Source organism: Notamacropus eugenii, chromosome 1 (assembly GCF_028372415.1).
Source record: "Notamacropus eugenii isolate mMacEug1 chromosome 1, mMacEug1.pri_v2, whole genome shotgun sequence".
NCBI lineage: Eukaryota > Metazoa > Chordata > Mammalia > Diprotodontia > Macropodidae > Notamacropus > Notamacropus eugenii.
In genome coordinates, this window is record NC_092872.1 from 667531835 (window position 1) to 667545751 (window position 13917).

Genomic DNA, 13917 nt, shown 5'->3' on the forward strand with positions numbered 1-13917 from the left:
AGAAAGCCCATTCGTGGGAAGGCCTGATAACGTGTACAGACTTCTTGGTTACAATGATGAATTTGGTTTTCTGGTGTTGGGATTCAGCTTTCTGGTGCCTGAATAAATGTTTTGATTATGTCTTCCATGTGGACAGTCTTGTCATATTTTCCAGTTCAGAACTGTGCCAGCATAGTCATAGATGCCATAGGTGCTGTGAATATCACATTGGCACTACAACCCCTAATTACATACTGGTAATTACATAATCAAATATTTTTAAAATGGCACTTCTTAAAAAGAAAAATTAAAGTAAGGATATTGCTTCTACTAGAAATGTTCATAAAGGACAGAAGAAATAGGTAGATAACATTTAACTTCATGTGTCAGTAACATATGGGATTAGCCACATTTGAATCATACATCAATTATCATGGCCAGAATGTTACCTTGTAGCTTTCAGGAAGGGAAGCATAAATACCTCCTCCACCAGAAGAGCAAAAGGGATTAAAGTGGTTATATTTCTGTTTTAATAGAGTTCAGACTTCCTCATTCAAAACTAACCTGCCTCAAAAAGCAGAGCAACACTCCAACATTCTCAAGGATCATCAGAAATGGCATACATTTTAAGATCCAGAAGGAATGTGACTGGCAAACATACCTAACAGGAAGCATTACATCCAAGCTTTCTCCCACAATGACTCTAAAAACTGAGAAGGAGCACCAAAAACAAGAGGTGATGGAGAAATCTAAGGGGAAACCACAGTGGATCATTTTTCCACCCAAGGTCAGCCCCACAAGACAGCCAAAAGCCTACCAGTAGCGGGGAGGGATTATAGGTAAGAAGGTCCAACAAACCTTCCTGAGCCCAAATTCAATTGGGACCTGTGTCTATGTACCAGAGCAGGGACCAACAACAGTGCTGAGCCCACAGCTATGTCACTGATCATAGATCAGAATTCATGAGTTCTGCCCAAAGACCAGTGTTGGGGGCTATAGCTAAGTACAGACAAAAAGGAACTCAAGCTGTAAAAGCAAGCACCCTGATACATCCAGGAGAGCCTGCTATCACAGGTTCTTTGATCTGCTTTTCTAAAAGGAAACCAAGTTTTGAAGGGTCAACAATTACTTTAATCAAGCACATGTATCATTGACTTAGTTCAGGGGGAAAAGTCAGCATCCTGCACTTCAGAGAAAATACAGAGAAATTAAAATCAACAGACAGGCTTCCAACTGTCTGATATACATTACAGATTAACAGATAGTGTCTGACCATACATAGTTACCAGAGAGAGAAGCACCAACATCTGGGTTTTCAAAGAGGGATGGTGGGTGCAGGAGGAAGGGGAGGGGAGAGAAGGGGCACTCCTTAGTGGCTGCCCAGAGTCTTGTCTGGCCAAACAAACACTTCCAATCAATATGCCCCAAAGTAAAACCTCACCTCAGAGTACTTATACATTTTTCAGAGCCAGAGGGCATCACAACCCTTGAGAACCAGTGCCTCATTAACAAAAGGTACCGGTCTTCCTACAAATCTTCCCAGGCCCATTAATGGGTAGGGAAGATTTTCTTTAATTACATTATTCAATCAGAGATACTTGATTATATTAAAACAAAAAATGCATTTCACAAGCCAAAAGGATGACCTACAGTTCTGTCACTCAGGACCTTTCCAAGTAGCTGATGCTACTTGGGGTAAGCAGCTGTTTCCTAAAGGTCCAATCAGAGGTAAGCTTTGAATTAGGTCACTGCGATCCCAAATTTTAACCAGAAATCTACAAAGCAGACATGGATGGAAGTGATCAAATCACGCTCTCCATCAGAGCACTCAGTTATGCTGAAAGTTTGCAACTCTTACCACTTCCTATGGTCTGAGGTGTCCCTTAAAACCTTGAAGAACACAGTACTCAATATGAAGAGAAAGCAGTAACAGGACTCCAGACAATAAAGATGAGGATTAAACAAGGCTGCAACATCCTCTCCAAAAGCACACAAAAGCCTAGTCCTAAACCAAGGTAACAATTCAGGAAGGAAGGATGGAAGAATGAGTAAACAAACAAATAAAAACAATAGATCAGGCAATATTATAGAGTCAGAGACAACAGAGACACAAACCTAAGGAAGGAACTCCACAATATCTATAAGAAAAGTCTAAAATAAAAACACAGCTAGGCTCCAAGATCCCCCAGAATTCCTGGGAAAAAATTAAGTAGAGATCTAAAAAATAATGTTACAAATTAAATGCAAGCTCTAACAGAAAGAATTGGAAATGACATAAGAGTTCTAGAATAAAGTTGTTAACCTTTTCTGCATTGTGAAAACCTTTGGTAATCTGGTGAAACCTATGGACTCCTTAGAGTGATGTTTATAAATATGTCAAACACAAAGGTAACCAAAGGTTAGTGAAAATAAAGGTGTTTGACCAGAACGAAAATTCAAAGTACATTCAAATAGAGTCAGTTCTGCTATAACAAGACCTATGTAATCCCAAAAAACACTACAATACTCAAATCCAGGCACTAGGTGATTCAGTGGGTACAGCAGTAAGCCTAGAGTCAGAAAGATGAGTTCAAATCCCACCTCAGACATTTATAGATAATGACCCTGGGCAAGTCATTTAACTCTGTTTGTCTCAGTTTCCTCATCCATAAATGAGTTGGAGAAGGAAATGGCAAATCAGTCCAGTATCTCTGCCAAGAAAACCCTATAGACAGCATTGCATGCTATGGTCTATGGTCACGAAAAGTCGGACTCAAATGAATGATTGACAACAAAATCAAGCAAAAATCACAAGAGCTTATTGTAAAAATGGGGTTAGGGACAAAACACTCAAAAACTTCATCAGTGACACATAAAAAAAAATACAGGCAGATTCATTCTCCATGTACAAAAAATAAAAGGGGGAGTCTAATAAAATGGTAAAATGGTTTTAGACCTGTTACATTGCAAAGAAATGTGTGTTCATCCTTCGTTGCTAAAAAAGACCATGCCATCAGAGAAATGATGACATGACTTGTACTTGACTTTGTTTTAAGTGAGGGAGGGCTGTGCAGGTCACCAACCTCACTTCTCCTCCAGAGCCATCTGAATCCAGTGACCAAATATTCATCAGGATGACTGGAGATGACCCAGGATGAGGCAATTGGGGTTAAGTGACCTGCCCAAGGTCACACAGCTAGTGAGTGTCAAGTGTCGGAGGTGAGATGAACTCAGGTCCTCCTGACTCCTGCACTGGTGCTCTATCCACTGCATCACCTAGCTGTCCTACATTGCAAAGAAATACATAAATACTAAATAGCGACCTGAAATATGGCTTGGGCTATTGTTTAGCCTGTCCCTCAAGAACAAGTTGGGCAGGTCAAAACTTGGCTGGGAGGCCATGGCAAAATGTGATAGAGATGGGACAGACCAGCCCTTCTGCACTCACAGCTCCTACAGCACCAGAAGATATACCATTAACACGCCATTTTTACCCTGACAAAGACCTAAAGTTTGCTTGTGAAAGTGGCTTTGGAAGGGTTTCAGCTTGAGTTATTGTGAAATGGTTTAGTTTTAAATATGCTCTGTGTTTACTCATGGAAGAAAACACAGAAGCAAACTTGATGTTTTAATTTTGCTATCAATTACATTGGAACAAATGTACTTTTTAAAAATAGCATTATAGCAAAACTGACTGTACATGTCATCTAAGTTCACAGACCCCCCCCTGAAATCTATCCACAGGTTAAGTTTAAGGTTGAGAACTCTTGTGCAAGAATAAAGACTTTTAAAGAGTGTTAACAACTTAGTACAAGATACACAAAACCTTATCCAAGTAACAGAGTACCTGTAGAATGACCCAAACAGAAATTTATGACTGAATGAGACAAGAAATTAAAATAAAGTTAATAATTACAAAAGACAAAATAATTTGATTACAATAAATTGAATGGCTTCTGCATACACAAAATTAATGAATACAGGATAAGAAGGAATGCAGTTAAATGGAAAAATAATCTTTTGTCTCATATAAGAATTTGGTAACTAAGACATATAGGCAACATATATATGTTAATTGTGTGTGTGTGTGTGTGTGTAAAAGCTATATACACATATATGCATATCTGTATGTCACATACACAAGCCATTTCCCAATAGGCAAGTGGTTGAAGAAAAGGAGTAAACAAATCTAAAAAGAAATTCTAAATTGTAAAAAAAACCATATGAAATGATGTTGAGAAATCACTAAAAAATTAGGGTATTGCAAATCAAAATAACCCTGAGGTTTCATCTCATATCCAATAAATTAGCAAAGATGACCAAAAAATGGGAATGGTCAATGCTGGAATATTTGTAGGATGATAAGAACACCAATGCATTGACAGCAGAAACATAGAGCAGAACAAAAATTTTGAAAAGCATCAGAATTATGCAAAAAGAGTTACTGAATTGCTCATATCATTCAAAGAAGAGATACCACTGCTAAGCATATACCTCAAGGAGGGCAATGATAAGAAGACCTCACATATAACTAGATATTCATAGCAGCACTTTTTCTACTTAGTAGCAAGAACTGGAAACAAAGTAGATGCCCATCAATGGTGGAATGGCTAAAACAAATTGTGGTAAATGAATGTAATGGACTATTACTGAGCTGTAAGAAAAGATAAATATGATAAATACAGAAGATGATCACGAAAACACTCATGTGAACCAATGCAGAATAAAGTAAACAGAATCACCAATATATACATTGACCGCAACCATGCAAATGGAAAAATTAACCAAGAACAAAACCATTGAAAGTTACAAAATTACAAAGTACATACATGGAACCAAAGAAGAGATATGGGAAGAGACAGTTGCCCTATCTTTTTCCAGAGGTAGGAGATCTATAGGTATGGAACATGGTCTACAATTTCAAACTTCTTCAAAAAAAATTTTAGAGAACATAAAAATTCTTTATTCAATCAGCCAGTATGGGGACTAAATGCTACATTAAAAATAAGTTTTTTTTTTTTAATAAGCAAAATTATCAAGGTAGTAATTTAAGTCACTAAACTGAAGTAATTATATATTCTTCACAGTTTTTATACAATATTTTCAGCTATGTTGAAAGAAGATAAAGAAACTTGGAAAAAAAATTCTTTTAGTTTTCACTGTTTTGTAGAAAAGCTTTGAAACACTAAAGTAACCAGAAATAAATACGGCAAAGCAAGCACAGAAATAAACTGAAAAACAACAAGAAAATGTTTACACATTCCCAATTCACTTATCAGCCTACTTTTAGATCTTTCACCTTAATCACTTTTCTTACCTCTTCTACCTTACCTTTTTCATGCTCTGTGGGAGCATTTTAAGAGACTCTACTCAATAAAAGCTACTATAGGTTGGAAGGAATATTTTAATTTTGAACTGCCCTTGTTGCCTTAGTTGGGTAACTGCCACATGTCTCTTATGACTACTGGGTAACCAACCAGAGGACTCAGTTCTTGCTGTTTTGAGTGTTCTGAAGTGCTTGCTGCAGCTAGGGGTGGAAGGACAGCACTCCCACCCCACTGCTGCTCTTCCTCCAACAGCCCCTGACACCAAGGTCTCAGGTACTGACTGGTTTTGTTCATTTTTGCTCTCTTTTTCTACTGCTTTTTTCTTTAAAAATGGTATGTTCTATAGAATGTTATATAGAATTTGTTATATAGAATAAAATGCAAAACAAAAGAGAGCAATTTTTTAGAAAGTAAAAAAACAAAAATAGAAGAAAACAAAAGATACTCCATCAAAAAAACTGACAGGTCAAAGCGGGGGAAAAAAATCTAAGAATCACTGAACTACCTAAAAGCCAGGAGTTTAAAAAAAAAAAAAAGGACCTGGACACTATTTTGAAGAATAATGAAGGAAAACTGACCAGACCTATCAAAACAGAGGACAAAATTAAAGCAAGAGGAATCTACCAGTCATCATCTCAGAAAAGAAACTGCAAAAGTAAAGAGAGCTGAACCAGGAGAAAACTACCCACAATAATAGCAATGATAATGAACTGTGAGATACTTAGCTACTCTGATCAATACAATGCTCCATGACAATTCCAAAGGACTCTAGGTGAAAAATGCTATTCACCTCCAGATACAACTGATGAACTCTAAATACAGAATGAAGCATATTTCTTTTCACTTTATTCATCTTACTTTTCTTTTCATTTTTTTTCTTTTTTTTTACAACATTACTAATGTGGAAATACGCAGAACTGAATGGAGAGAGGAGGGAGCGCAGGATGGATTTTGGAACTTTTTAATTTTGAAATTTTTTTAAAGAATAAAACCGCATGGAACTATGCTCAAGGGACTATAAAAATGTGCATACTCTTTGACCCAGCAATACCACTTCTAAGGTCTGTATCCCAAAGAAATCATAAAACTTGGGAAAGGATCCACATATACAAAAATATTTATAGCCACCCTTTTTGTGGTGGTAAAGAACTGGAAGTTGAGGGGAGGTCCATCAATTGAGTAATAGCTGAGCAAGTTGTGGTACATGAATGTGATAAAATACTATTGTTCCATGAAAAATGATGAGCAGACAGACTTCAGAAAAACCTAGAAAGATTTACATGAACTGATGCTGAGTGAAGTGACCAGAACCAGGAGACCACTGTACACAGTAATAGCAACATTGTGCAGTAACTAATTTTAATACACTTAACTCTTCTCAGTAATGCAAGAATCTAAGACAACTCTAAAAGACTCACGATGGAAAATGTTGTCCACATCCAGGAAAAGAGCTATGGAGTCTGAATGAAGATTGAAGCACACTATTTGCTTTCTTTTCTGTTTTTGTTGTTGTTTCTTCTTTCTCATGGTTTCTCCCATTAGTTCTAATTCTTCTTCACAACACCACTAATGTGAAAATGTTTAATATGAATGTATATGTGTAGTCTCTATCAGGCTGCATGTCATCTTGAAGAGGGGGGAGGAGAGGGAGAGAGAGTAGGAGAAAACTGAGAATTGAAAATCTTATGGAAATGAATGCTGAAAACTAAAAATAAATGAATTTTTAAAAAAGAAACTGCAAAATGAAAAATTCCCAGGAAGGAATATCATCACCAAAATCCAGAGATTCCATGTCAAAGGAAAAAATACTGAAAGAAAGCAGAAAGAAAGTTCAAAACCCCAAAGAGCCATAGTCAGGATAACACAATACTTGGCAGCTACTATTCTAAAAGACAGGAGAGTGTGGAATATAACATTCTAAAAAGCTAAAGCTATCTAGGCTTACAACCAAGAGCATCTTATACAATAAAAATAAATACAATTCTACAGAGGGAAAATGGTTCTGCAATGAATGAAACAGATTTCCAAGCATTCCTGATAAAAAGATTAGAGTAGAAATTTTGTAGTGATAACAAGGTCAAGGTAAATCTAAAAAGGTAAATACTTTTGAGAACTTGAGAAAGGTTATACAAGGATGAAGTGTTTACCTTCTAATGAAGGGGAAAGAAAATGAAGCTAAGTCAACAAGTTTTTTTACTAAGTGTCCACTCTCTGCCAGGCTACAATGAATATAAACAAAGGAAAACCATTCTTATTCTCCAGGAGCTCAGAGAACAAGTAAACAACTATGTACAAAGAAGACATATACAATCGTACGAACTGAAAATAATCTTCCGGACTAGAAGAAGGGAAGTACTAGCACGGAAGGGTCTGAGAAAGGGATTCTTGGAGGTGAGATTTTAGCAGAGACTGGAAAGAAGATAGAAAAGTCAGGTAGCGGGCATATAAGAAAAAGGCTATAAAGATAAAATTGAAAGGAATTGGCAACAGAAATAAAGGGGGTGAGAGAATATGAGGAGTCCAGGACGATACCGAGGTTGCAAGTCTAAGTAGCTGGGAAGATGGTAGTGCCCCTGACAATAGTAAAATTAAGAAGAGGAGAAGATTTTGGGGGGAAAGATAATGAGTTTGGTTTTAGACAAGCTCAGTTTAAGATATCTAAAGGATATGCAATTTGAGATGTCCAATAGGCACTTTGAGAAAAGAGATTGAAAACCAGGAGAAGGGTTGAGGCTAGATAAATAGGTATGAGATTTTTTTCGCTTAAAGATAATAGTTGAATTCATGTGAACTGATCAGATCACTGAAATATTTTAATTAGAACAGAAGGAGAAGGAAAGTGGGCACAGGTCAAAGTCCTGTGAGAACCTCTAGTTACCAGGCAAGACCTGGAGGAAGGAAGGAAAAAAGCAGTAATCATATATTAAGCATTTACCATGTGCCATGTACTGTGCTAAGGGCTTATAAATATTATCTTATCTGATCCTCAAAAACCCTGGGAATTAAGTGCTATTATGATCCCCATTTTAAAGTTGAAGAAACTGAGGCAGAGAGGTTAAGTGACTTGCCAAGGGTCACTTGTCTAGTGTCTAGCCTCAGGTGGCTTTCCTAACTCCAGTCTCAGTGCTCTATCAACTGTGTCACCAACTGCCTGAAGATAAGATAAAGGAGATTGAGGTTTCCAATAAAAAGCATAAGAAGACCTAGAGAGAAGGGACAGGAAAGGGTAATCAACAGTTTCAAAGGCAACAGAGAGATCAAGAAGGGTGAGGATTGAGAAAAGAGGATTAGATTTAGGAATTAAATAACCACACTAGTAAATGAAAAGAGTAGTCTCAATTAAATGATGAATTCAGAACCCAGAGAGAAGTTGTTAAAAAGAGTGAGAGGAAAGGAGTGGAGTTCAGCTACAAAAGGAAGAAGATAAACAGTATGACAGCTAATGGAGATGGCCAGATCAAAGGAGAATTTTTTTGAGAATAAGGGAGTATATATTAGAGAAGCAGCCAACAGACAAGAAGAGATTGAAGGTTAATGAAACAGCAGGGATGACAGAGGGGGTAATGTACTGGAGAAGACAGAATGGAATGCTATCACAAGTATGCAGAGGCAGTGAGGTGATACAGTGGGTAGAATTCTGGGGCGAGCATCAGCAAGATGGGAATTCAAATCCAACCTCAGATGTTTATTAGCTGTGTGACCCTGGGTAAGTCACCCAGCCACTGTCTGCCTCAGTTTATTCAACTGTTAAGTAGAGCTCATAATAGCATCTACCTCACGGGGTTGTTGTGAGAACAAGATATTTATAAAGCACTTAGTTCAGTGTCTGGTACGTAAGTAGGCATTTAATAAATGCTTTCCCCTCACCTCAAGGGTTTGACTTACCAAAAAGAGGGGTCACCTCTCTGTAGGGACAAAGGAGGAAATAGTGACAGAAGATATCTAAGTGATATGAGATGAAGAAGAGGGGAGAAGAGGGACCTCTCAATGAATTGCCTCAATTTTTTTCAGGGAAATATGAGGTTAGGGTACCTAGTCAAAACACTAGGGAAGGAGAGTCATAGGAGTTTTGAGGAGAAAAAAAAAAAAGAAACAAGAAGCCCTTCAGAACTCCCATGTGATCAAAAGTCACAGAGAGAGTGACAACAAAGGCCTTTGCAGTGCTTATGTTATGCTTTGGGTCACATTTTAAAGGAAGAAAATTAAAGACTATACAAACAGGGAAGAAGGACAGAAGAGAGACAGTTTGGTTTAGAAATACATTCAGCTTAACAGGGAATTAGAAAGGGGTAGGCTAAAGAAGAGGAAAAACATAACACACTAGGAAGGAGAGAAATTCACCAGTAAGAATTACTATAAATGTGAATGAAATGAACTCAACTCACAAAAGAGAACAGCTAGTTGAATTAAAAAACAGAATCAAACAACACTGTTTACAAGAAAAAACACTGAAACAATGATTCACAGCTAAAATAATAAAGGAGAACAATATCTATCATGCTTTACCTGATCAAAAACAGCAGAATAGCAATCATTTATCTCAAAGCAAGACCAAAAGTGGACTGGATTTAAAGAGATAAGGAGGAAAACTATATTATGCTTAAAGGAATTAGATGATAATACTTATCATCTGTATCACTGGACATATATATCCAATGGCATGGTATCTACATTATTAAACAAAAAGTTAAATGAGTTATAGAAATAGACATTATCATTATAATTGCTGGGTACATCAAAATTCCCCTTTCAAACTTAGAAAAAACAAACAAAATACATAAACAAGAAAGTGAAGGAACTGAATACAATTTTAGAAAAGTTAAATATGATAAATAAATAATAAATAAATATGATAAATAAAGATAAACATGATAAATAAACATCGTTACTAATGAATGGGAAAAGAATGACAGTATATATTTACCAACACTGAATGACTTGTACAAAAATTAAGATAATTAGGACATTAAAAAAAACCTCACAAATGCAGAAACAAAGAAACATTAAACACTCATTTAACCACAATGAAATAAAAATCGTCTTCATGGGATCAGACCTTATAGGTCCATATATCTAGAATGGGAAGATATCTTATTTTTTTTTTTTTGGAGGGGAGAAGGCAAGACAATTGGGGTTAAGTGACTTGTCCAAGGTCACATAGCTACTAAGTGTCAGGTGTCTGAGGCCATATTTGAACTCAGGTCCTCCTGACTACAGGGCCAGTGCTCTATTCACTGTACCACCCTGGAAAATACCTTATAGACCATCTAATCCAATTTCTTCACCTTACAGATGAGAAAATATCAACAGAGCTGTTAGGTGAATTTTACAGGGTCACACAAGTATTAAGTATTAGAGACATGATTTGAAGCCAGACCTTTCTGACTCCAAGATCAGAGACCTATCCATTATGCTATAGTGCCCATAAAGAATTGCTATTATAGTGTTAATGTTTATTTCTCCAGTTCCAATATTACATAAAATGTTTATAAAACAGGAAAAGAAGATAGAGTGATACATACACTAGGAAGAAATAAAACAGAAAGAAAACTACAGATCAAATGAATACTCCCTAATGAATAATGATGAGAAATTTTCAATAAAATATAAGCATGAATGGCGTATCAAAAGTATTCTACACTATGAATAAGAAAAATTTGATCTAGGAAAGCAGAATTGGTTCAATATTAGGAGATCTATAAATAATACTGATCACATTGATAACCAAAAAAGTCCCATCATTTTATCAATAGATTCAGAAAATGTTTTGACAAAATCTAATGTCCATATACATAAAAAGCAGTAAAAAAAAAAAAAAAGCATAGGAATAAGCGGACTTTTATTTAGTGTCATATGATATATAACTAACAGCCAGCATCATACATAATGGAGACAAACTAGGAACCTTTTTTTTTAAGCTCAGGGTGGGTAATTAAAATAAAGATGTCCATTACCCCAGCATTATTTAACACAGCGCTAGAAAAGCTAACCATAGCAATATGAAAAGAAAAATAAATGGAGGGAATAAGTTAGTCAAAGAGGAAATAAAATAATCACTTTTTACAGATATGATAGTTTACCGAGAGAACCCTAGAGAATCAATCAAAAAAGTAAGTAAAACAGTAACATCACCAAAGTTCAGAATACAAACAATCTAAATTACCAATCAATGTATTACACAAAAAATTCAACATAAAAAAATGAATTCTACTCAAGATAATGACATACTATGTAAAATACTTGGGAGTCTAAATAACAGAACACACATAGAAACTATATAAATTCAACTACAAAATACTCTTTATAGAAACAAAGTTAGAGGGAGGGGAGGGTAAGGAAAAGTAGAGGAGGGAAAGACGGAAGGAGGGAAGAAGGGATGAGGAAAGGAGGGAAGAAAAAGAGAAGAAAGGGAGAAAGGGAAGAAAGAAGAAGCATTTATAAAGCACTTACAATGTGCTAAGTGTTTTACAAATATTATCTCATTGGATCCTCACAATCCTGAGGTAGGTACTATTATTCCCATTTTATAGTTGAGAAAACAGAGGCAAACAGAGGTTCAGTGATTTGCCCAGGGTCACAAATAATAAGCATCTAAGACCAAAGTTGAACTCAGGTCTACCTGATTCCAGTTTTAGCATTCTTATACACTGTACCACCTAGCTGCCTCTACAATAATGAGACAACATTCAAAATTTGTGAGATTCAGTTAAATGAGTTCTTAGAAGAAAATGCATTATCTTTAAATACTTTCATTTAAAAAATAAACATTACAAGAACATATCAACGAATTGGGCACACAACTAAAAAAAAAACCAAGAAAACTAACAAATTAAAATACCCTAAACACCAAATTAGAAATCCTGAAACCCAAAGAGATTAAGAAATAAAGTTTAAAAAAATCAAATTGATAACTAAAACTAGGAGCTGGTTTAAAAAAAAATAAACCATCTGTTAATTTTATTTTTAAATGAGAAAAAAAAATTACCACTATCATGCATCCAAAAAGTGAAATTACAACAAATGAAGTCAGAAATTATTTTGCCCAATTACATACCAAATAAAACGGACATTACAAATGAAATGGACAAAAATTTTTTTAAATATAAAATACTCAGGGTAAAAGCACAAGAACAAGACACCTTAATCTAATCTCAGGGGGGAAAAACTGAAAAAGATATTAATAAGTTCCCAAAAATGAAACATGGTACTCATCTCCTGACAAAGAGATGACAGACTTGGGTAAAGACTGAGATATATTTGGGGTGAGGGGGAGGAAGAACATGGGAAATGGGGCAGCTAGGTGGCTCAGTGGTTCAAGTGCCTGGACTGGAATCAGGAAAACCTGAGTTCAAATATAACCTCGGACAATTATTAGCTGGAAGATCCTGGATAAGTCACTTAACTCTGTTTGCCTCAGTTTCCTCAACTGAAAAATAAGCTGGAGAAGGAAATGGCAAACCACTACGCAAAAAAAAAAAAAATTAACATAAAAAAATTGATTCTATTCAAAATAATCACGTACAATATAAAATACTTGGGAGTCTAAATAACAGGATAGTTGCCAAGAAAACCCCAAATGGAGTCACAAAGACTCAGACACAATTGAACAACACCAACAACCAATATTTTGGAGCAGCGTGTAGAAAGAGGGCCTGGCCTGGAGTCATGAAGACCTGAGTTCAAATCTGCCCTCAGACACTTACTAGCTGTGGGACCCTGGGCAAAAACTCCTGACGCGGTCAGATGAGTCAGACATGATTGAAAACGACTCAACAACAGAAACATGGGCAATGAAGCAATTTGGTTTGACAATGTATATTCCGATGATTTTGTTCTTCTTCCTTTTTTAATGGGGGGAGGAGAAAGTGGGAAGGACAGAAGGCAGATTTTTATTAATAGAAAAAAATGAATTTAATTTTTAAAAAATTTTAAATAACTATATAGAAGAGAACAAAAATGAAAATTACAAATAAGCAGTGATGTTTTTTGAAAGGTACAATTTGAATTTGTTATATTTTAAAAGAAAATTAAATTGTACATAATAGAGATCTGCAGGTTTATGTACAATCTTCCTTTCTGTACTATGTATATAGAAATATGCATTTTATTTGGTGTTTACTAAATGCAAAATAAAAATCCGAAGGACGAACGTTATTCTTGGGATACTCTTGAAGAGAATAATCATCTGTCATGAATAGTTCAGGCATTCAATTACACGAAAATAAGGGATTGGACCAAAGGACTTTTCAAAGACCCTCTCTGCTTAATAATTCTAGGATTCTATGACTTTCTTGGATACCACAGCAAACATTCTGTGACATTATTACTATCTCAAAATAATTTCCACAAAGTTCTTACCTGATATGTGTTGCAGGAAGAGATTCATACTGACGTGACAAAAACAGTTCTCTATGTTTCAACTGATGTTTCTGTTTATCTGTCAAATCAGCATCTATTGAAGTTTCAGATTCTTCTTCAATCTCTTCTACAAAAATACAAGAGAAAGATGCCATTAGATAAGACTATGATAAATATTAAATTTCTCTATACATTATCAACTTGAATATTTCTAAACATTCCAGCCTTTTAAAAATAATTATACTTTATTTAAACATTTTTTTAATTTTAAATT

The 13917-nt window shown here is 35.6% G+C and overlaps 1 protein-coding gene across 1 annotated transcript in view; it reads right to left on the reverse strand.

Annotated features, from left to right (window-relative positions):
• The window catches only part of MTA3 (metastasis associated 1 family member 3), a 208647-nt gene that overhangs the window by 137189 nt on the left and 57541 nt on the right, over window positions 1–13917 (reverse strand). Inside the window, exon 4 of the mRNA XM_072635755.1 lies at window positions 13644–13770. Coding sequence (XP_072491856.1) covers window positions 13644–13770 — 127 coding nt within the window. The remainder of the gene's footprint in view (window positions 1–13643; window positions 13771–13917) is intronic.